The 24252-nt window shown below is 41.1% G+C and overlaps 1 protein-coding gene across 3 annotated transcripts; it reads left to right on the top strand.

Annotated features, from left to right (window-relative positions):
* The first annotated feature begins 218 nt into the window (after positions 1-218).
* tmem229b (transmembrane protein 229B) lies at positions 219-24252 on the top strand. Of its 3 annotated transcripts, none has more exons than XM_023951360.2 (4): positions 219-478; positions 10470-10611; positions 10658-10740; positions 20480-24252. In XM_023951360.2, exon 4 carries the CDS (start codon positions 20504-20506, stop codon positions 21074-21076), a length of 573 nt encoding a protein of 190 aa, XP_023807128.1. In that variant the 5' UTR covers positions 219-478; positions 10470-10611; positions 10658-10740; positions 20480-20503; the 3' UTR covers positions 21077-24252. The 3 variants fall into 3 exon arrangements, with proteins under 3 accessions (XP_023807128.1, XP_023807130.1, XP_023807129.1); XM_023951362.2 differs by having other exon boundaries at positions 255-478; positions 10677-10740; positions 20480-23034; XM_023951361.2 differs by having other exon boundaries at positions 269-478; positions 10470-10740; positions 20480-23034.

Consider the following 24252-nt stretch of genomic DNA (forward strand, 5'->3'; position numbering starts at 1 on the left):
ACATTTTTGCTGAGTTATTTTAACCTAAACATCCTGAGGCAAAAATAAAAAAAATCACGTTTTAAAGAGGCCTTAAAAACCCAGTGAGTCATGTGCCAGACAGGCTGTCCATCTGTGCAATTTTTTCATCAAAACTGCAGGAAAGTGTAGCCTTTGCACTTCGATGGATCCCTGATTTAGATTCCTTCCTGCCAGCCTCCTGTCCTGCGGGACCGGGTTGTTGCTCCATCTGCGCGCAGCTGAGCTGCGGCGCCCAAACGGTTAAGCTGGGCGCTGAAGTGCGCGCGCCGGTCTGAGCATGTGCCGGCGCTGCTGCTTCTGCTGCGGTCACATAAAATGTGTGAATTTCCATAGGAGATCAAATACAGCCTGCACAAGGAGCGGAGGGGGCGCCGACTCTTCCGTCACAACCTGATCGCGGAATGCGCCGGATCGGCCGACGTGCGCTGCGGCAGACACCGCGCCGCTCAGTTTGAAGGTAAAACAGAAAACCAGCTCTCAGAAAGGAATCCCGTTAGATTATGACCGCCTATGTTTAAATGTTTAAACAGTTTATTTACAAGTTGGCAGTTGTCCAGTTCTTGCTCTGGCATTTCAAACCGCAGAAAACAGTTGGATTTTCTGTCATTTTTGCCCTTTATTCGCGTATTTTACGCGCAGCTGCACCTGTTAAATCCCGCTCCATCCGTCCGCGCCGCTGCAGTCAGCATTTTGCATGATGACATCCAATCAAGTGTTTCCCCTTACTGGTCAAGGACAGCCGCGGCATCTCTGCTGCGTCCGGGCCTGCGCACTGGCCTCCTGGCCTTCCGGGGACGGAGTGTGGTGCGTGCGTGGGCTCCGGTGTCTGCCCCGCACTCCCATTCCCGCCTTGCTCCCAGCTCCGCCGCGCTTCTGCAGAGACCCGCTGCTCGTTTGGGGTTTCGAACATTTCTCATCGATTTGCGCCTCGCAGAGCCGCTGGTTGATTATCATTTGGATGAGATAATCCCTGCTGCGTGCCGGAGCACACTACACCACCACCACCACCCTATTTATAGCAGCCTCCACAGAGGAATCCCAAAATGACCCCGTCACAGAAATGCTGCCGAAAAGGAATAACCCTGCTCCTCAGCGTGGAAAGCTGCTGAGCGGTGGGCTTTTTCCTTTATCACAGCGCACCTAAAATCCCCTTCTGTGAGGCTAAAAGCAGTATTTGCAAAGCATCCTAAAGGTTTACATAATAAAACATCTATTCTTAGACTAAGAGTCTTTTGCAGATCATTTTGTCAAATTTGCTGGCAGAGAAATACCAAAAATCTGCAGGGACTGACCAGAAGTCCCCCAGAATGTGGAAACATAGTTTCCCAACATGCATTTGTGCAAAGTTAAAGCTGTTAAAGCAACTTTTATTTGAGCATTTAGATCACCAGATCTGGAGAATTTGGATTCTAAAAGCCCGATGTGTTTAGATAAAGGAGCATCTAGTGATGACCTTTTCAAAACAACTGGAAATGTCAGATGTTTGCAAATTAAATGTTGAAATACCAAGAGATAGATTGATTGATAGATGGAAAATGTAAATAAAATACAATATAAATGTGAAAAGTGCAGTATATAAGATCGTTAAAAGGACAGATCAAAAGGCTGCTTTTCATTTGGCTCTATAAACTGCAGTTTCCTCATACTGGCACTTTTGTTGTTCGCCCAAAGACAAGCTGTAAATGGAGGAGGAAAGAATGCCTTCAAAAGAAAGTCTGAGATCCTGTTTTTCTCACAGTTTTGGTTTTAACTTTTGGTCAAAAATGCAAAAAAACTAAATAACAAATTCAAGCTCTGGTTTGAAACGATATCCGCTTTCAGGATATTTTATGGCAAATGATCTAAAAAACAACACAGATGTCTGCTGCCCCTCAGGTTTGACATCCGTTTGTTCTGGAATATTTTCAGGTGAAGGAAAAATGCTGAGATAAATTGATGAATAAAATGAATTATAATTTAATCTAAACTGGAATATTTGTGTTTGAAGGCTGTACAATCAATAGTGGAGATGTGTTCCTCCTGTAAAATGATTATCCTGCCCAGAAGGGCAGATTTAGAACTTGTTTAATAGCATATGGAGGCTTTCATCAATGAACTCCTCCATTTGGATCTTTTTCGGCTAAATATCCAGCCTCTGGCTGCATTCCATGATGCTTTTCCCTCCTCCTTCCATAAAGTTTCTCTCACTGATATGAGTAGATTCTGGATCACCGTTGAGCAAGAGCTCTGACAGCTGGCCAATAGGGCCCGGACCAAACGGCTGGGTGCAGCACAGCCAACAGAGGCTCATATAACTTAATGGAAGGCATCTTTCCATGTCTGCAAGGTGAAAGCCAAAGAAGAGAAAGTGGAGTGCTGGGGGGTAGGTGGGGAGGGACGGTCTTTGTAAACAGAGCTGCTCTCGGAAGGTTTTCTATAGCAATGACATTGTTCATTTATATTTTTCCAACACGTCTGAGTGTCAGTGTTTTTATAGATATATATATATTTGTAGTTTTGAAAGATTATTATGTTAGACTAAATAGCTCATGTTATATCTACATAGAGGAAAATAAATCTAACATTTTGGTTTAATAAGAAATTCCTGCACTCACAAAGAGGTGCTCCATTATCCAAGACAAGCCCCCGGTTCTGCTTTGGAATAAAAGACGCTTTTAGCCTAAGTAGATAGAAAATGAGTGTGATAAGAAAAAGCCAAAACAGTACACACACGTTAACCCTTCAACACCCCAAAAGTCGTCTGTAAGACCTAAATAGCCCACCGTCTTTGACAGGACGCATAATGGCGCAACGCCACTTTTCTCCTTGACTGAATCAGCTGATTTAGGATGATTTACGTGCACACGTCACTGCTTTAAAGTGTTGCATATCAGCACAAAGCTGATTTTCTCTGCTTCAGAATTAGCTGGAATTGTGAGTTACAGCATTTGAGGAGTTACAGCAGTCCAGAAATATCAAGCCAAAACTCTGGTATCAAAGGGTTAAAAATGAATTCCTGTGCACAAAAGAACTGGTCATGTATCCCGGACAAGCCCCTCTAAATTTACAATGGAGGGAAAAAAAAGCTTTTTTCATTTAAAATGGGTGCGACAAAATCAAAAGCAGAATTTTATGGGTACACTTTATTTGTCGAAGGGGTGAGTGGGGAAAAAAACAGCTTCAGAAGAAAATTAGCAGAAGATTTCCACCTCTATCTCAGCTCCCAGCTGGACTGAAAGACGATCTGATTAAGCAAGCGATTTGTCAGCAGGGATGCGAAAAAAACAAAACAAAAATAAAAGATCTTCTTGCAAGAAAAACAGAAACTCTTACGCCCTCAGTATTGTGCAAACTGCGGCCGCGGGGAGGGGTGATGACCCCCACAACCAGGTGCTGCCCTTTGCAGTTATAAGCTCTGGAAAAGGCAATAACTTGAAGCTCCCCCCCCCCCTTGATTTTTAACGATTAAAACTCTCTTCATGTCTGTTTACATGCGACCAAATTGTTGATCCTTTGGTATACAGACACTCTGACGTTCATAATTATCACTCATGTAAGAGACATTTAAGCAGAGCAGCTCCATTCACCCCCACACAACCCCCAGCCCCCCACTTTAGCCGTGACATTCAAAGGTTCCTGCAGGAAGACTATTGAAAAGATTAAAATCAAAGGGAATTCTGACATAAAAAAACACATTTTAAATGTAAAAAAACGGGAAAACAAAACAGCGGCTTTGGTTTATTTCATAATCAAGTTTACTCTCCTGGATGGACAGATTTGTTTGGGCTTCTGAAATAATTCAGAGAAGTTGAGCTCAATGAAATAATGCTGAAGCGTTTTTCAAGAGTCTTTACTGGTCAGCAGTGATGTAAAGACACGGAAACGTAAAGAGAAATTGATCGAGTGATGGGAGTATCAGCAGTATCGGTTCAAAACCACAAATACGGAAAAAAGCTGTAAAATCAATCGAGAAGTTCCTAAACAGTTTCTGTCAATCTAGTTTCACTTCCTGTTGTGTCTCTACAGTCTTCAGCTTTTTATGGAGATGTGATGTAAATAAAATGACGTCCAATCACAAGGTTGTTTCAAGTCGAGTCAATTACAGTTGGCTGAAGGTGAACCACAGTGAGGGAAGTTTGGTGCATGCACTAAACATCTGATAACCGCTTTTTCTCCACAGGACTGGAAACATTACCTGACTAAATTAATATGACTCGCTTTTATTAACTACAAAGTCTAAAAGACTTGAAAGTGTTTTTTTTTAATTGCACTTTAACACTTTTTAATTGAAAGTGTTATTTTTTAAATAAGAAGTGGCAGAAAAAGAGTTTTTATGTTAAGGCATTTTAATTAAATACCAAATAAAACCTTTGTTGAATTTGTCATGTATTGATGTGAGCATGTATCAAGATGCGCATCGAAGTGTTCAGCCTTTTGTTAGTGTTTCTGTTGAAATATCTCTGTTTAATGAAATGTTTTCTTTGTGACTTTTAATTTCTGTAGATCTGTGTTGGTCCACTTTATGGAAGCGTTTTGTATTTAATAAAAAAAAAAAAAGAGCTGGTGTTTTTTGTACTAAATTTTTGGGTTTTTCACTTTAATTTTTGCTAGTATTTCCTCGTTCTTATAGTTTTAGGAATTACAAAGAACTACAAACAGAATGCGTACTAAACTCATTTGCTTATGAAACTTATAAGATGACCGGCAGTTAAAAGTTGAAAAGCCCCAATGCGTCATAGACATGATCCCTTTTGTTTGTGTGCTCATCACAACATCGCCAACCTGTTTTGTTCGTCTCACTTACTTTATCCACACATGTGGCCAACTTTGTGGCATGGAGTCTGTTTTTTGAGATTTTTTTGTTTCTGTATTTTCTTCTTTCTCTTTCGGCTTTTCCCATCAGGGGTCGCCACAGCGAATCATCCTTTTCCACCTCACTCTATCATGGACATCTTCTACCCTAACATTAGCCAACTTCATGTCCTCTGTTAAGACATCCATATATCTCCTCTTTGGCCGTCCTCTTGCCCTCCGGCCAGGCAGCTCCATCTCCAACATCCTTCTACCAATATATCCACTATCCCTCCTCTGAACATGTCCAAACCATCTCAGTCTGGCTTCTCTGACTTTGTCGCTAACACAGGCAACATGAGCCGTCCCTCTGATGTACTCGTTCCTTATCCTGTCTAACCTGGTCACTCCTAAGGAGAACCTCAACATCTTCATCTCCGCTACCTCCATCTCAGCCTCTTGTCTCTGTCTCACTGCTACCGTCTCTAACCCATAGAGCAGAGCTGGTCTCACCACTGTCTTGTACACCTTTCCTTTGAGTCTTGCTGACACTCTTCTGTCACACAACACTCCTGACACTTTCCTCCACCCGCTCCAACCTGCCTGCACTCGCCTCTTCACCTCTTTTCCACACTCTCCATCACACTGAACTGTTGACCCCAAGTACTTAAACTCCTGCACCTTCTTCACCTCAGCCCCCTGTAACCTAATACTTCTACCTTGATCCCTCTCGTTCAGACACATGTATTCTGTCTTACTACGACTGACCTTCATGCCTCTTCTTTCCAGAGCAAACCTCCACCTCTCTAGCTGTTCCTCCACCTGCTCTCTACTCTCACTGCAAATTACAATGTCATCCGCAAACATCATTGTCCAGGGAGATTCCTGTCTTACCTCGTCTGTCAGCCTGTCCATCAGCATAGCAAACAAAAAAGGACTCAAAGCTGATCCTTGGTGTAGTCCCACCTCCACCTTGAACTCCTCTGTCTGACCTACAGCACATCTCACCACCGTCATACTTCTCTCATACATGTCCTGAACTACTCTGACATACTTCTCTGCCACTCCAGACGACCTCATACAGTACCACAGCTCCTCCCTCGGCACCCTGTCATACGCCTTCTCTAAATCTACGAACACACAATGCAGCTCCTTCTGACCTTCTCTGTACTTTTCCATCAACATTCTCAAAGCAAAAATGGCATCAGTGGTGCTCTTACGGGGCATGAAACCATACTGCTGCTCACAAATCTCCACCTTCTTCCTAAGCCTGGCTTCCACTACTCTTTCCCACAGCTTCATTGTGTGGCTCATCAACTTTATTCCTCTATAGTTGCTGCAGTTCTGCGTGTCACCCTTGTTCTTAAAGATCGGAACCAGAACGCTTCTCCTCCATTCCTCAGGCATCTTCTCACTCTCCAAAATCCTATTGAACAACCTCGTTAGAAATTCCACTGCTGTCTCTCCTAAGCACTTCCATACCTCCACAGGTACGTCATCAGGACCAACGGCCTTTCCGCTCTTCATCCTTTTCAGAGCCTTCCTAACCTCATCCTTTCCAATCTCTGCTACTTCCTGCTCCACAACAACCACATCTTCCTCCCTTCTTTCCCTGTCATTTTCCACGTTCATCAGCTCCTCAAAATACTCCTTCCATCTTTTCTGTACACTCTCCTGGGTTGTTAGCACCTTTCCATCTCTGTCCTTAATCACCCTTATCTGTTGCACGTCCTTCCCATCTCTGTCTCTCTGTCTGGCTAGCCTGTACAAGTCCTTCTCTCCTTCCTTTGTGTCTAACCTGTCATATAGCTCATCGTAAGCTTTCTGTTTGGCCTTTGCCACCTCTCTCTTCACTCTACGCTGCGCTTCCTTGTACTCCTGTCTACCTTCCTCAGTCCTTTCTACATCCCACTTCTTTTTAGCCAACCTCTTCCTCTGGACGCATTCCTGTACTTCCTCATTCCACCACCAAGTCTCTTTACCGTCTTTCCTCTTTCCAGATGACACACCTAGCACCTTCCTACCTGTTTCCCTGATAATTTCTGCTGTAGTTTCCCAGTCATCTGGAAGCTCATCCTGACCACCCAGGACCTGCCTCAACTTCTGCCTAAATTCCTCACAAGTTTCTTCATTCTGTAGCTTCCACCACTTGGTCTTCTTTTCTGTTTTCCCTCTCTTCTTCTTCCTGACCTCCAGAGTCATCTTACACACCACCATGCCGTGCTGTCTGGCTACACTCTCTCCTACCACCACTTTGCAGTCAATAACCTCTCTCAAATGACCTCGTCTACATAGGATGTAGTCCACCTGGGTACTCCTACCTCCACTTCTGTATGTCACTCTATGTTCCTCTCTCTTCTGGAAGTAAGTGTTGACTACAGCCATTTCCATCCTCTTCGCAAAGTCCACCACCATCTGTCCCTCCAGATTCCTTTCCTTCACACCAAACCTGCCCATCACCTCCTCATCACCTCTATTGCCCTCACCAACATGCCCATTAAAGTCTGCTCCAATAACAACTCTCTCTCCTCTGGGGAAACTCTCTATGACCTCATCCAACTCACTCCAGAATCTCTCCTTCACTTCTAACTCACAGCCAACCTGTGGCGCATACCCACTGACTACATTCACCATCACCCCTTCGATTTCTAACTTTAGGCTCATCATCCTGTCTGAGACTCTTTTCACCTCTACAACACTGTTTACAAACTCCCCCTTCAGAATCACTCCTACCCCGTTTCTCTTCCTATCAACACCATGATAGAACAGTTTGTATCCTCCTCCAATACTACGTGCCTTGCTGCCCTTCCACCTTGTCTCCTGCACACACAGTACATCTACCTTCCTTCTCTCCATCATGTCTGCCAGCTCTCTGCCTTTCCCTGTCATTGTGCCAACGTTAAGAGTCCCTATTCTCAAACCTATGTTCCTGCCTTTTCCCTTCTCTCTCTGGCCACGGGCCCTTCTGCCTCCCCTCTTTCTTCGACCAACAGTAGTCAAATTTCCACCGACACCCTGTAGGTTAACAGCATCGGTGGCGGTCGTTGTTAACCCGGGCCTCGACCGATCCGGTATGTCTAAAGTGTTGTGGATGATTCGCATGGTTATTTTGGCAATTTTTACGCCGGATGCCCTTCCTGACGCAACCCTCTCTATTTATCCGGGCTTGGGACCGGCACAGAGGCAACTGGCTTGCGACCCCTGTGGCTAGATTTTGATAATTTAAAAAAGATTTTTGAGTTAATTTTTGCTTCTTTTTTTTCAAGTTTTTTTTTTTTTTAAGCACGACAACAGTCTTATTCCTGAATTGATACACATCTAAAAATTGCATTACTCGATGATATCACGATATCGTGAATTTATTTTTGGGGTAAATAATATCCCAAAAATATCACAAGTACCCTACCTATTATTGCTAAAACTAAAATGCAAACTTGTGATGTTTGGGGGATTATTTTTTGTGATTTAGTGAGAAACTGCTATTGTTTATCTATGATGTTTTTATGTACTTTATTGACGGTCCCTGCCAGCTTCTGCAGCCTCATGTGCATCAACATCACAACACATCTCAAAGCTCAGAGCAGAAAGATCCTATTATCGATAAACTCCAGCAGAGACTCATTTTCTGCATAATCTTTTGTAGCGCTAAAAAAATCTACTACGAAAAAAAATCTTTTGCAAGAAAAACACAATTAGTTTGAAAAAACAAACTTTTCAAAAAAATGGACATCAATTACATGTTTTCGTTTATTTGATCTTTTAATTTTTGTAGATTCTTTAGAAGCTTCTTTTTACCAAGTGGTTTTTCTGATGTGCTGCTTTTTTTTATTGTGTCATTGTGTTAAATGGTGCCTATTTGTATCCAGGTAGGCCTATGCACAAAGAAAAATTCCCTGCAAAATAAAGAAAAGTACCCCAAAATAATCCCCTCATAGCTGCTCAAATAAACGTTTTAATTTTTAAACTGCAGTGAATCCAGCAGAAGTTCAGAGAGTTTCAATCCCATCTGTGATTGAAGTTAAATTAGAGGAAACTTTAGTCCAACTCAGTAGCGGTTTTAGGCACGGGCCATACGGGCGATCGCCCGGGGCGGAAAAATGACGGAGGGGCGGCGCCAGCGGCTCAGCTCTTGTAAAATACTTTATGCATCACTATTGGTTTACTTATATCACAGAGTTTGTAACAGCCTGAAACCTGGCGGCGCCCCCGCCCCGCAGCTGCGCTCCCTGCTGTCTTTGAGAAGTAGATGCAAATGTGTGTGAGAAGGAGAAGGGAGGGGGCGCGGGGTGAAGAAGGAGAAGGGAGGGGGCGCGGGGTGAAGGGTGCAGGCTGAGGTGAGCACGGAGCACAAAACGCATGCGCAAACCTGGCTGGATCTTCTTCCAGGGGGGCAACGGTCGCGGGCCGCGGCTCAGTGCTTGATGAAAAAATAAAAATAAAAATTGCGCCGCCATGTAGCGAATTGGCGCCCCTGGGTGCAGCTGCACGCGCTCCTGCTGGAAATGTTTGACGAACGGGAGGGGGGGGGGGGGGGGGGGGCTGCAGGTATAAAAAAAGTATAAAAAAATCATGCTTTTTTGGTTATTTCAAATAAAAAATGGGAAAACAAAAAAAAATTCTTCACTTAGATGACAGTTGGTTTAGTCGACAGACTTGATACCTATGTCAGGACATTTATGCTAAATGCAAAAACATCTGAAATATGAAGAAAAAAGGTCAAAGCTGGTGCCCAATTTAGAAAGAAAAGAGAAGAAGAGGAGAAAAGAGACAAAGAAAAGGTTATTATCGCATAGCTAGATGCACGTTTTCTAAATTCGAATGCTACCTGCCCTCCAACAACAACAACGTTGCAGAGGAAAAATCTCTTGTTTGGTCTATCATGACCAAAACTGAAGTAGGCCCAAATATTGCAAATAACGTCATTTTTAAGATATTTATTCTTAAATGTTTGCTCTGCCTTAACTTGTAACATTAGTTATGATTCGTGTGTCTGTCTGCTCTGCTGTAACACAAAGTTTTCGTTGTGTTTTATTGTTGTATATTAGTTCATAATGTTAAATAAGCTGTGATGGTAGCATGCTGCTGCTGCTGCTGCTGCTGCTGCTGCTGCTGCTGCTGCTGCTGCTGCTGCTGCTGCTGCTGCTGCTGCTGCTGCTGCTGCTGCTGCTGCTGCTGCTGCTGTTAGGTTTTCAAAACTCCAGTTGATCAAGTCATACCTGAGATCACCAATGTCTCAGGAGCAACTCACTAACCTGCTGTTGTTAGTATCAATCATTCAGGGGGGGAGCAGATTTCATATGATGACGTTATTGACAAGCTTGCATCAGGAAGGCCACAAAGGTTAGGTTTTAGTTAGTGTTTTCTCTTCTTAGTGCTGCAGTTACATTTATTCTAGTGTATTATTAGTGTGATTTGTAGTTTATAATATTTATTTCAGATTGTTTGTGTTTATTAAATATTTCCTAACTGTATTTTCAGTTACAATAAATGGACAAAGTGACTCTATGGGGGGGGGGGGGGGGGGGGGGGGGGGGGGGGGCTCGCCCGGGGAGTAATTCAGGGTAGAACCGCCACTGGTCCAACTTCAAGACTTGAACCCACATCCGAGAGGATCAAACCAGATGATGATGGAAAACTGACCATTTTTATTCCTTTTTTTCCCCATTGATTTCTAAAAGCTGGAGATGTCCAGAGGATCCAGCAAACTGCGGCTCGTTCTCTGCGGTCAGCTGTTGTCTGTCTCCTCCGTGACGGCATCCACGAGGGGGCGTGGCTGCCAGATCTAAACAGGAAGCGGGTCACTGCGGGAAACGTAAACAGGTGAGTGACGGCATTAAAAAACGGAGAGCTTCATGGTCCCTGATAGTCCTCACGCTGCGTTGCAGGATGAAGCGTTTCCCGGTGGGAGCGTGACGGATTCGGGGGCGGTATCTACAGCAACGGGTGCAGGTGAGTGACGGAATCCGACAGGTGTGCGGAAATTTATTTATTTGTTTATTTATTATTATTATTATTATTATTTTTTCGACGACTCTTAAAATCAGGGTCAACGACCCGATACACATGGGGGAAGGGGGGGGGGGGGGATCAGGAACAGATGATCCAATAGGAAGTTCATAAAATGTAAGCGAAAAGGCTCCTAAACGAGACAATGTAAACAAGTACGGAAGTGCAGAAGGATCAAAAAGGGTTGGATTTGTCATGGACTGCACTAAAACCAAATCAAAGCCAATATGTGATTTTTTTTTCTTTACTTTAGGTTTGATTTTTAAAAATGGCCACCGATTATTATAAAATGACAATTCAAACTTTGATTTTATCCTAAAATAATAGCAAAATATTATTTTAATTTGGTAATATTTCTTTTAAATGCAGGCCTTTTTTTTTACCATGATGCTTAAGTGTGTCATCTGATCAATGTAATCCTTTTGCCATAGGTGCTTTTTTTCCTTTTCTTTATATTGTATTCCATTGTTATTATTATTGCTGGTATTTGTTTTATTTTAGTGCTATTTATTATCTATTGTTTCTATATTAAATATTGATTTGTGAGCTGTGGTAAAAAAGTCATGAATCAGTTAAAGCTTCATCTATCTATCTACAAGATCTCTTGATTCCACAATTTAAATAATGTTCTTTAATCTTTTTATCTTGAATTATCTTTTTTTTTCAATTTTTGAGTTGCAAGAATAAATTGCATATAAGCTATTTAGAAATTTAATGACCAAACTGTAGATTTATTTATTTGTCAATTGACAATTGAATTTCAATTCTAGTTTTATTTCTGTAGGTTAAAAAAACAAAAGAAATCATGTATTCCTTTCAGTTCTTGCTGTTGTGTTTCAAAGAGTGTCACAAAAAGCAAAAAAATATCAGACAGAGCTTTATGAATATAATTACTATAAACCAATTTAATCAGCTAATTCCAAAAAATCAGATCATCTTAATTATAATGGCCAAGGGTGGCTAAATGCTCCCTTAGAGATGGGATGAGAACAGTGGCGCCTCCAGAAATTTTTCATGGGGGTGGCCAGTGGGGGGCCACATTAAATCTTGGGGTGGCACACAAAAACCATGAGCTATATTTTTAAAATTCATTCTACCAAACGTAGTAAAACAACCTTTAGAAAACCAACAGAAAGATAAATGCCTACTGATATTTTGTAGAACATGAACTTATAGTAGATACTACTAGTATAATAACTAATAGATACTAGTAGATACCATTAGTAGATACTACTACTGATATATATTTATTTTCTTTTGTTTATATTTAATGCTTAGGTGTGTCTGCTTGGGCTGTTCGGCTCTTGACTGAGAGATATCTACAATAAACAAAAAATGAAATCTGTTGTTCTGAAATAATAATAAAATATCCTTCTAATTATTAATTATATCTGTTGACATTTCTATTCAGACTAATAATCATGAAACATTTTTATTATTAGGGTAACATAATTCTAACTTCACCAGTTGGTCCAGGAACAGGTGGAGCCCCTGCTTATGCTGAGTTCTGCCTTGTTTCTCTGACCGATGATGCTGACTGTTCCTCCTCTGATGCCGTCTCATCTTTGTCTTCCTCATTCTCTTCTGTCATTCATGCTGCTCTGTCTCATCTTCCTCCTCCTCACTACTCCTCTGTTGCTCCCCTACCATCTCTTTCACTCCTTCTGCTGCACTTTTATTCTTAAAATAAGAATATATGTTGAATTTCTCTTCATTCTCTGAAAATGGACAGACACAAGCATCAACTAATGACTATAGGTAACTCTGTGGAAACAAAAACACATCAAAATGTTGCGGTAACACAACAACCAGTGCTTAAATAGTGCCATGAAACTGAGTGGCTTGTGACAGGGACATCCTTTTTTTACTTATTAATAAAAAGTAATGACACATCCACCGCCGCTGCTGATGTGGCGTATTTGCACCAAGTATTTGCACACTGGGTTTACATGTTTTGCAGACCGCATGTTTTTTACACCTTTGCAGCTGTATTTATTTAACATTTAATATTTATTTCTTTATTTAATAAGAATCTAATTTTTGATACTAATTTTTCGTAATAATTTGAGTGATATTTTTAATTATTTAATATAAATGTCATTTGTGATGTCCTTTATTGATGTTATATTATATAGATTATTTCTGAATGTCGTGTTGCTGCCACAGATAAATGAAATTTCTCCATTGTGGGATTAATAAAGTCATCTATCTATCTATCTATCTATCTATCTATCTATCTATCTATCTATCTATCTATCTATTTATCTATTTATCTATTTATCTTATCTTATCTTATCTTATCTTATCTTATCTTATCTTATCTTATCTTATCTTATCTTATCTTATCTTATCTTATCTTATCTTATCTTATCTTATCTTATCTTATCTTATCTTATCTTATCTTATCTTATCTTATCTTATCTTATCTTATCTTATCTTATCTTATCTTATCTTATCTATACAGATCTAAAGTACAGTAAACAGATTGTTAAAGACCCACGGAAAATTAACAGGAAAAGAAACGTAGCATTTTGGGATGTGTGATTGTGTGTGCGTGCGTGCGTTCTCGCGCGCACGCGTGTGTGTGCGTGCTGAAACCGGTGTTCGCGCGATGCAGGAAGAGAGGGGGGATAGCGCGTGTGAGGGTGTGGAGCGCATACACGCGCGGTCAGTCGCCGTTTTGGACTTAAGGAAAAAGTAATAAAGAAAGTTCATCTTTAGTGACTGAGACTGGTTCTTTTGTCTGACCGGCCCGGAGGATCTGAGGGTTCGAACGCGGAAGTGAACCACGCGTCTTATTCATTCTGCGTCCAGCGGCTCCTCTGTAGATGTCTGCGCACTCAAAGGCAGCAGGAAGGGGAGGGGGTGAGGGCCGGTTTAGGTGATCAGAGCGACTTGCCCGCTTGCTGGCTGTGCATTTGGGATGAAACGCACAACTGATGCTACCACAGCTTATAGTGGCTGCTGGGGTGGCCGTGGGGTGGCCACTGGGGTGGCCAGGTGTCGGAGAGGGGTGGCCGTGGCCACCCCTGGCCACCCCCTGGTGGCGCCACTGGATGAGAAGCTCAGAGTAGAGCTGCTGCTCCTCCATATCCACAGGAGTCAATTAAGGCGGCTCTCACATCTGGTCAAGGCCTTGGAGTCCCCATGAGTTGGACTGTTGCTCCTGCAACCTGGTCCCAGAAAAAAGGGGGAAAATGGATGGATGGATTGATGGATAATAGTCTATAGAAAACCATCAGATTCCATCAAAGCGTTTTTGGTTTACTGAGTTGGCATGAGGCAACGGTTGATAGGAAGACTTCCTCTAAACAGAGAAGAACAGGAAGAAAGCTCAGACAGAACCAGACTGAGAAAGGACAACCATCCATCGTGAGCTGTCAACGTCTGAGAGGACATGAAAGGGACAAACAAAAACCAAAATACAAGAACTCTTGTAGTAAGACAACCAGACAGGTTAGCAATGAACAAAATAAGAGAAGTGGAAGCAGATAAACACAGAATATCCAGAACATCTGTTATAGAGCAGAGAAGATAAGTCAGTTATTGCAGCGCTGACAGAACTGAATACAGACGATGATAAAAGCGTTGGTCGTTGGAGGGTCTGTTGCAACACAAAAGCGCAACAAGAAACCAACAATGAGAGAGCAGGAGAGAGACAAACACCAAGACAGTGGAGCATGAGTCAGAAGACAAGAGACATCAAAGTTTTAATCCATTTTTGAAGCATTATTTGCTGAGATCCTGAGGTGGAGGTGACTGGGTTAAGCCCCGCCTTCAAACATTTCTTAGCTATGGTCAGCTGCAGTAGTTGCAGATCTGCTGTTGTTACTAGATACCCCCCACCAGCCCATCACCCCTGCTAGCTCTCTCATCAACCAACGTATTGATCTGTAATCTTCTGCAGCAGCGGCCGGCTCAGCCTGATGGCGATCAGACGGTCAGATTTGACGGAGCTGCATGTGCTGCAAAGCTCAGAACTTCAGGGAAGATGTTTTTAGGGCCCGGCAGATCCACTGCAGCAGTTTATATCAAACAAACCACCCTCATCCTCAGGAATAGACTCTCTAAAACAATCTGGGAGCTGCAGCTTCGCATTTCCTAACCTGCAGAGATGGATGCCGCTAAAAGCTGAGGATCAAGGTGACCTGAGAGTCACACAGGAGCTTATTGAGTGATAAAAACATTTACTTTGACTGTTTTATGTCATAAAGAAATCCATGAAAAGAAAAAATTGTACATTTTGAAGCAGAATTGTTTTATTTAATGTTATCAACAGAAGAAAACAAGAATATTTAAGAAAAACTGAGGTATTTAGATTTATTTCAGTAGACTCTTCAGTTTTCTGCTCTGTTCTTTCTCATTGAGTCTGTTTACAAGCTAAATAAGTTGAGAAATTTATCCATTAAATGTACATTTTTTTCAGACAAACTGATGTCATAACAGCTGTATTTCTGATGAATATTGTGGCCAAAGAGTCACATGGAATTTTATTCAATAAATAATATTTCTAACGTCAAGGACGAATCATGAGAGAACAACTTTTGCATGAGAGCTTTTAATTTGAAAACTTTATTAATCCACATAATAGTTTAAACTTCAAAAACCTGATTTGTAATATGAAATGTAATAATCCAATGTTTGGACTGAAAAAAAATGATTTTCCAATTTCCCCCCCGGACCAATTCATATTTCAAACACCCTATTTTTCACAATAAAAGACTCAAACTTACTTACTTACTTAAAAGACGATATTGGAATTAGTCCTCATTTAAAAATGAAATTATTTCTCAAATCTATAAGTTGATTTTTTAATAGCAATTTTAATTTTTCTTGAGTTTTGCTGGCAAAACTGTTTTACCATCATTTTTAATGAAAAAAAATCCCAAATGGTTCATGAAATGCCCAGTTTAAATCATTAATGATGTGAAAATAGTTTTTGCATAGCCAAATAAAAATGGTTTGAGAATGAAGGGTTGATATCTAAATTAATAAAATCCAGTTACAAAAACATACAAAAGTTCAGCAGCCATGAAGCACATCTCTGCAATTTCTACAGTAGACATTAGAAAACTCTTTTAGGCTATTTTTTATTTCTGTGGCCAGCTAATTTGCAGAAAAAAAATCATTACTTTATGGGACTCCAAAAGTTTTAGAACAACATTTGAACTCTAAGTACGAGCAATATAAAGGATTCCTTCCTGAAAGATCACAAAGTTCTTCTCAGGGAAGCGAGTCAGCAAACAAACACATGCGTTGACTATCAGAGCTAAAAGAGTTAGGGTAAATGGAGCTGGGGGGGTAGGGGCAGCCTTACAAAGCAGCACTAAATAAACGGATCGATTGCAAAGACAGGTCAATTATGCCTGAAAGGGAAAGCTGCCCCCCCCTGACTAAGCCAGTGCTGAAATATTAATCCATGCTTTTATAACATCTAGGATAGACTATTGTAATGCTCTTCTTTCTGGTGCTAAGAGAAATACTGTAAACCGGCTGCAGCTTGTTCAAAACTCAGCTGCACGTCTTTTAACCAGAACCAGAAAGAAGGAGCACATTACTCCAATTTTGAAGTCTTTGCACTGGCTCCCAGTCAGCTTTAGGATCGATTTTAAGGTTCTTTTATTAGTTTATAAAAGTTTACATGGAACTGGACCCTCATTTTTATCAGATTTACTTTTAGTCTATGACCCTCCCAGAGCCCTCAGGTCCACAGGTGCAGGTCTGCTAGTGGTCCCAAAGGTCAGAACTAAAACCCACGGCGAGGCCTCTTTTCAACACTGTGGACCTCGCCTGTGGAACAGCCTGCCTGAGGACGTGAGGGCTTCAGCCACTGTGGAGGTTTTTAAGAAAAAACTTAAGACACATCTTTTTAGTAAAGCTTTTACATAGTTTTTACTTGTCCACATGTTTTTATTTGATTTTATAAAATTTTAACAGCTAATTTTATTTGTTTTTATTTTAAAGGAGGGATGTGTATGTGTTGGGTTTTTGTGTGTTTTTATTAATTCATTTATTTTATTATTATTTGCATTTATTTTTATTTTTATTATTATTACATTCTTTTTACTTTGTTTATTATTTTAACTAAAATATATATTTTTTTATCTTATTTGTTTTATATTTTATTTTATTTTTTCCTTTGGTAAGCACTTTGAGATGCTCTGAAGCATGAAAAGCGCTATATAAATAAAGTTGAATTTAACATCAGAGCCTCATTTTAGACTGAAATGAACAACTCAGGGCAAAACATTTTACCTATTTTACTTTAAACAATTTGCACATTGTACAACACAATTGTTTAATTTTCATTGTGCAACCACTTTATTCATTTTTTATTCATTTTCAACCGTTTTATCCTTTTCGGGGTCACGGGGCTGCCAGAGCCTATCCTGGCCACTTGTGGGCGAAGGCAGGGGACACCCTGGACTGTTCGCCAGTCTGTCGCAGGGGCAACCACTTTAATTGAAATGTATTTATTTGAAGATGTAAAGATGTTCGACATGATAAATGGCTTAAATGGATAAATGGATGAATGGACTTCAGAACAGTCCAACGCTTTTCTCTGAGCCATTCTTGGGGTTTTTTGGCTGTGTGTTTTGGATCGTTGTCCTGTTGGAAGACCCATGACCTGCGACTGAGACCAAGCTTTCTGACACTAGGCAGCACATTTCTACCCAGAATGCCTTGATAATCTGGAGATTTCATTTGACCTTGCACAACTTCAAGACACCCTGTGCCAGATGCAGCAAGGCAGCCCCAAAACAGAACTGAGCCTCCTCCATGTTTCACAAGAGGTTTAAGGTCAACAGAACTGAAGTTTAACACCGAAAAACTGATGACAAGAAGAAAAGGCAGAATTTTTCATATTTCAGAAGGCTTTTTCAGAAGTTCCTGGTTCAAATCCCTAAATCTCAAAATTAGAGAGGGGACCAGGTGCAGATGTCTCATTGACAAATACAGATTTAGAAGGTTCGGATGCTTTTGTTAAAGACCAATTCAAAGTAACGTCTGTTTTTTATTTGCAAATTTTCAGTAAATCTTTTTACTTTTAGGCACAGATAACATTTGCTCCATTACTGATAAAAATAAAAAAGGTTTCCTGCTGTTCCAGGTTTTCTCTATTTGAGGATAATGAGCTCATTATATCGACTTAATGTCCCAAAGCTGCAGGATTGTAACTATTTCTGTTGTTTTCTCTGTGGAACATTTCAAGCCACCTTCTGATCTTAGTGATTTAGGATAACACAGTGTTTCCTCGCATCGGTGTACTTTTGGTTTTTGTCTTTCAATTATCTTTTTTTCCGAAAGCGACGACTTCAGGTACGACGCCGTCTTCACTGCGTTTCATGTTTTAGGACCTCAGCTCTGCTTTCAGCACAGTGGCACCATTGTCTCTTATCTGCAAAATGAAAGCAAAAAACATCCAAATTAATTTATCCACGAAGTTCAAGGCCAACAGTCTGTTCCTGTCCTTCGGTTTGTCCCAGCTTTCTGCAAGAGCAGAGACTTTTCCAGGAAGAAAGTGAATCGATGGACTTATCGTTCCAGAGAGAGGTCACTCGGTCTGTCACCTTGGTCCAGTTCCTCACATGAAACCCTTGTTCCTAGGTGGGCAGAAATGCTGGCAGCCCTGCAGGCCTCAGTAAGCCTTTGAAGAAAACCAGCTTTTGTTCTTCAGCCCAGCTTTTGTGCTGCTGACTGCTCTGAGCCGCTTGTTTGTAGATACAGTTTCTTCTGGAGATGTGGTGCAGTGAAGGATAAACCAGCAGTGGTCCTGAAGAAACATTTTTCTCTGCAGGGCTACTTTTAGGAGATGCGCCGTGGCTGGAGGATCTGTGTGGGCCTCCTGTTACCTGATACAGCAAAGAGCGTGTTTCAAGCTGCGGGAGCTGGAAAAAGAGCACATGATGGAGGCGGTCACATGACAGAGCTATAGCTTACATAAGAACCCCTTTCTCGCCGTCCAGCAGAGAGAAGACGCAGCAAAAACAGGATTTTAGCTTTGCTCCACAGTCATCATTCTCTTCTAGATAATAATTTGCATTTAAATGCATAATCCTCAGGATATTGACTCTATCAGCAGGTTATAGAACTAAAATGAGATTTGGACATCAATCTAAATACAAACATTTTGGATGTATTGGAATAGATATGTTAAAAGTATTAAAAAATTATATATCATTTGCACAAAATGACTTAGACTGTGTGTTTCTGCTTTCTTAAACAAACCTCCCGCTATGTGTCTTTCTACCTACATGTCTGGGTATTTATGAACTCTGTGGCTTAGAAGTCAGGTTTCCGTGTCAACAGCCTCTAGTATGTTAGGTTATCCGGAGCGATGGAAGTCAGATCTGATCCGGTTACAGATCCGATTCCTTTTTGGATGAAGTCTTTCATTCTTTTCTGCAGTTTCTTGGTGACTCGGTTGAGTGCGATGGCTGCTTGTGTTTCTTTCCCAAAGACCATTTGTGCAAACAAAGCGCTTCCCGTTTCTGATAAATTTTATTCTGCTTATGTAATGGATGAAAACATCATTGGTTACTGTCCACATTCAAATGTGTCTGCTTTGACCTCCTTTTTTAATTACGGAATACTTCGCGCCAGTTCAGCCCTACCGTTATGGACGTTCTTACGGGGGGACACGCAAACCTTTGCAGGGTTGTAGGTGACCTGCACGAAGGTGGTGGACCACTTGGTGAGCCTGTAGAGCAAAAATGCTCATGCTCACTTTTTTCTACAAGCATACTGTGAGTGACAGGTCTTTTAAGTGCATGCCATAAGAGCGTAAAACTTACATTATCCTTACAAATACATTACCACACACTTACCACACGCGCAACAATTGTGCGTTTCATTTTTAAGGTCGCACGAGTCTCGACTGAGACCCACCTGTGCTACCCTTAAGATCCAGATCCTCCCTTTGACTGTCTAGGTCCAGGGAAACTCAGAACCCTTATATGGATCAACGCCGCCGGTACGGGTGCACTAAGGCTTTGACTTGCTCCACTTTAAGTGTGGCATTCTTTTGCGTGCCCAAATATAAAAGACGGTCTGGGAAAAATGCCTTCTGTGTTAAAGTACCAAATATTCTGAACAATCTTCCTCTGTCTCGACTTCCTCTTAAGAGATAACCATCATTTAGGGAAGCTATCTCACTTCATCTGAGACATGCCTACTATTGTTTCTATTTTGTTTTCTGTGTGAAATGTTGGGATTTTGTTTTTGAACTGTGTGTATGGTGAACTGTTCATTGAGGGAAGGCTGAATATTGTGAGTCGGGGTAAATGTCAAGAGTCGGTATGTGTTTTTGTCTGCTAAGTGAGACTGTAAATCAGACTTCATATCATTTTCTCTTTCGCTTTGCCATCTGTGCTCGTGTCTCTTTGAAAATGAGATTTTTCACCAATCCTTCTGTAAATTTAACCGTTTGAATTAGAAATAATTGTAATTTGGAAGCAGAAATGGGGCTTTGGACCTAATAGACAAATGTGACAAGCTCTAACTTGACTCAGTAAACTTGAGGTCACAGACGGGATTTGTTAGTTTTTATCTTATGCTCATTACTGTGAGTCGAATGGTTGATTTGACTTTTACTTGGCACTAATATGGAGCTTTATCATTACAGAATAGTTGAGGTGGGATTAGTTTTAAAAAAACATCTTTTGTCGTTCTTTCCTTCCAGATCTCAAAAAACCCGACAGAAAGGATGGTGGCCTTGGAAACCCAGGAGGTGCCTGTTCCTCTGACTCCTCTCTCACGTTGGTACCTTTACGCCATTCATGGCTACTTCTGTGAAGTGATGTTCACAGCAGCATGGGAGTTTGTGGTCAACTGCAACTGGAAGTTCCCCGGCGTGACCAGCGTGTGGGCGCTCTTCATCTACGGCACCTGCATCCTCATTGTGGAGCAGATGTACCTGAAGCTGCGCGACTGCTGCCCCGTTCTGCTGCGCTGCCTCATCTACACGCTGTGGACCTACCTGTGGGAGTTCGGGACTGGGCTGCTTCTGCAGCAGTTCAACGCCTGTCCCTGGGACTACTCCCAGTTTCGCTACAACTTCATGGGATTGATCACAGCCGAGTACGCTGTGCCGTGGTTCTGCGCCTCCTTCATCGTCGAGCGCCTGGTGATCCGCAAAACCCTGCGGCTGCGCTTCCACGAGGGGTTTGAGGACGGCTGGTCAAACCGCCGGTCGGATGATAAGGGAGTTGGAGGAGGAACTCTGGAAGGAGCAATGCAAAGAGAAAGTGATACAAATGGCTACCTTAAGGAGGACTGAGATTAAGAAAGTAGCTCCAGGAAAAAAAATAATCAAGCAGCTAAGTCAGACTGTTGCACCTTATCGACCCTCCTGAGTGATGCTCCTGAATCGGTTCTGAGAATATGGAGTCACGACAAACCGCTTCTTGTCAAAACAACTTCAACTCATTTCTGTGTTTCTGATGCTTAACTGGGATGCAGTTTTATATTTTTGCTGCATTTCATTCTCTTGTTCCTGTGTCTGGATCGGAGCTGCACTACATCTTAAAGAGCTGCAAGTATTTAGTCGGACTTGAATCAAGTTTGGGTCTTTTGGGCACAACAAAAACAATTTAGACTTTTATTCAAAAGTTAGAAATTTGTAAAGTTCAACTGAGCAGCATTTACAAATATTAATTGGCTGATTTAGAATATATTATTTATAGCTGGTGTGCTTTAGCATTGTAGTTTTGTCTCAGTACGTTGTGCACTTTAAATCTAAGTGCAGCCCAAAAGGGACAAACCAAGCCAAAGCCAAGCAAGGCTCGCGTCTGCTTTTGTTTATGCAAATTCTAAAGGTGCACTTCAGTTTTTACTTTGGAAATAATTGAAAGAAAATATGAGCTTGAGTTTTAGGATCCATCCATTACTTTCTTCTCGTCTTAGTGAGGATGCTCAGACCCCGCCCCCTGATCTGGGAGGATATGAAGGCGCTCCGAGCAAAGTGAATCATCTCTCTACTGTTTCCTGCGTCTGCAGCTGCTTCCTTTTTGACATTCTCCCTGGATGTCCAAACCACAGAGTTCCTCCTAGATAGTTGTTTCCTCACTTAATACCAGAATAAAGAAACTTTTTCACCTGGAGGAGTCATTCCCCACTTAGAGGAGGCGCTCTTCCTCCTTTTTCTGACTAAGAAAACAGAGGCCTCAGATTTGAAGGAGCCGATTCTTAACCCAAGCCAAGGAGGTCATGACCCAAAGGACAACACTGTCTGCAAGCATCAGAGATACTTGAGGCTCCCAAATCCCTCCACCGATTGGCTCCAGCTTGGAGTTCTGCAGATGAAACGGATGAACAACAAAAGAAAATCCAACTCTCACCAAAAAAAAAAAAAGTCTGACTTTTCTGTGAAAAAAATCGTCTCAAATCATTTTCTGACGTTTATGCCTGGAAATAATGCATGCAAAGAAACTGTCTTCCAGTGCGATTTAAAACACAAACAGAGGTAATTGAGCATCATGTTGGCCTGCGTAGCAGCTCAGGACGTTGTCTGCCAGTTATCAGGACAGATCTCTGAACGTCTTTTTTCTCTGAGAGCATGTTGAAGAGTCGGTCTGCTGTCAGCGAGCAGCTCACAGGCCTGCATGGCAGCTTCTCCAGCCTCATGGCATGAATGACTCTAGAGGTGTGTTTTGTTTCATTTGGGAGGACGGAAACCATGAGTTTTAGGTCTTTTTTTGCAACTCCACTTGCTTGATGTATCTTAAATTTGCCAAGGACCTTTACCTTATTCATTCTCTACTCGTGGATTTCCATCTCTGTTGCCCAATTTCATTAGAATTTCATAATCAACACTGACCTCTGCAGCTTCAGACTGCTGGAAGTTTTCAGCAAAAACAGAGAAGCAAAAGTTATATTTTTTGAAACTAACTCTGGTGTTATTGAAGGAAATGATTTCCACAGAGTAAATCATCTGTAACTGTTTAGTCAAACAGAACACCTGCAAAAGTGGAAATGTATTTCAGGAATGCTGCATAATCCCGTTTATATATGAACAAAGAAGCTGATAAGAGTTTGGGATCAGCGGATGAGGTGCTTTAGCATAAAATACAGACACAACACTGACTGATGGATGAATGGACGGATTTGAAACAAAGTGAAACAGTAATACCACCTATTTTTATAAAGTTTTACATTAGTAGAGTAAAAATTGGTGCTTAAAAATTAAGATTACAACAAGTATTTAACACAATAAAAGTAAAAAAAAAAAGTAAAAAGGCTGTGACTAAATCAATGTAGAAAGAGATAAAAAGCTTCTGGAATGAATTCAGAGTTCATTATTTAAAAGTAGTCAGAAATGTATTCTCAGATACTACAGGCCTCAGGTAGAAGTTATCATGTTTTAGTGAGATGTTAAAATAGAAAAAACTATTTGAGTACAGATGTGTTTTCATTGTGAGACCAAAATGAACGTATGCATGTCAGAGGAGAGTTTACCTCCACTGATTGACACGGAGGTGGAAAGGCAATGATTTGTGCTCGTTTAGCAGATGCACAAACAGCTCGGAGGCTGTAAATGAAAGAATACAGATAAATGTGAGTCTGTGGTTCACACAAAACTAGATTATTCAACAAGAAAATCCTGAAAAGGGATCTTCAGGATTAAAAATATTAAGTTGATGTTGTGACAGGACCTTCAGAGAGATGGAAACACGCCTCATTTTCCCATCTTCTGCTTCCGATGTTTCATTTTGATGCACAAAGCCTTAAAAGCGAAAGAGGCTATGTTTACTCTTTCACATTCTTTCACATAAGCAAAATTGTTGACGCAGAAATCAGGAAGTGGAAAACCGTGACCTTTACTGTTGTGTCTGCAGCAAAGTTTATCTGTGAAGGGCTGCCACCTGGTGGAGACTTTAAAAACATCAGCATAAAAATGTTAAAAAGAAAGATAAACATATGTAGAAGCTAAAGTATACTTTACATATTTCTATGCATTTATTTTGCTTAGGAGCAATAATAAAGAGGTAATAATTACCCATTTCTCCTGATTAATGTAATAAAATTGATATGCAGCAGATCTATTTAAACTCTTCAAATAAATACATCATAACAAATGTAATCTCTGCAGCATTTGTGTGACTGAGGAGCAGAAACAACGCTGAATGAATATATGCATGCAGAAAATGTTGAGCTGGAAAAACATTTTATAACCGTTAAATGTGCATGTCTAAAAAACTTCTCAAATCCTTCGTGTTGTCCTGATGATTTCTATTCCCCCTGTATTACAAGTGTCTTTACTTTTTAAACTGAAACTGTTTGCGTTTTCGGTATGAACGGCTGTAATTTGTACATCGTAGGTTCAGTTTGTGCGTCTTTCTGGTTCATTTTGTTTTTTTATTTGATAGTAAAATGTGTGTTTGAGAGATTTTTTTATTTCCTTTACATGATAAACTGTAGACATAAGCACTCACATAATATAAACATCCTCTCTTA

Source organism: Oryzias latipes, chromosome 22 (genome assembly GCF_053564925.1).
Source record: "Oryzias latipes strain Hd-rR chromosome 22, Olatipes_Hd-rR_3.1".
Classification (NCBI taxonomy): Eukaryota; Metazoa; Chordata; class Actinopteri; order Beloniformes; family Adrianichthyidae; genus Oryzias; species Oryzias latipes.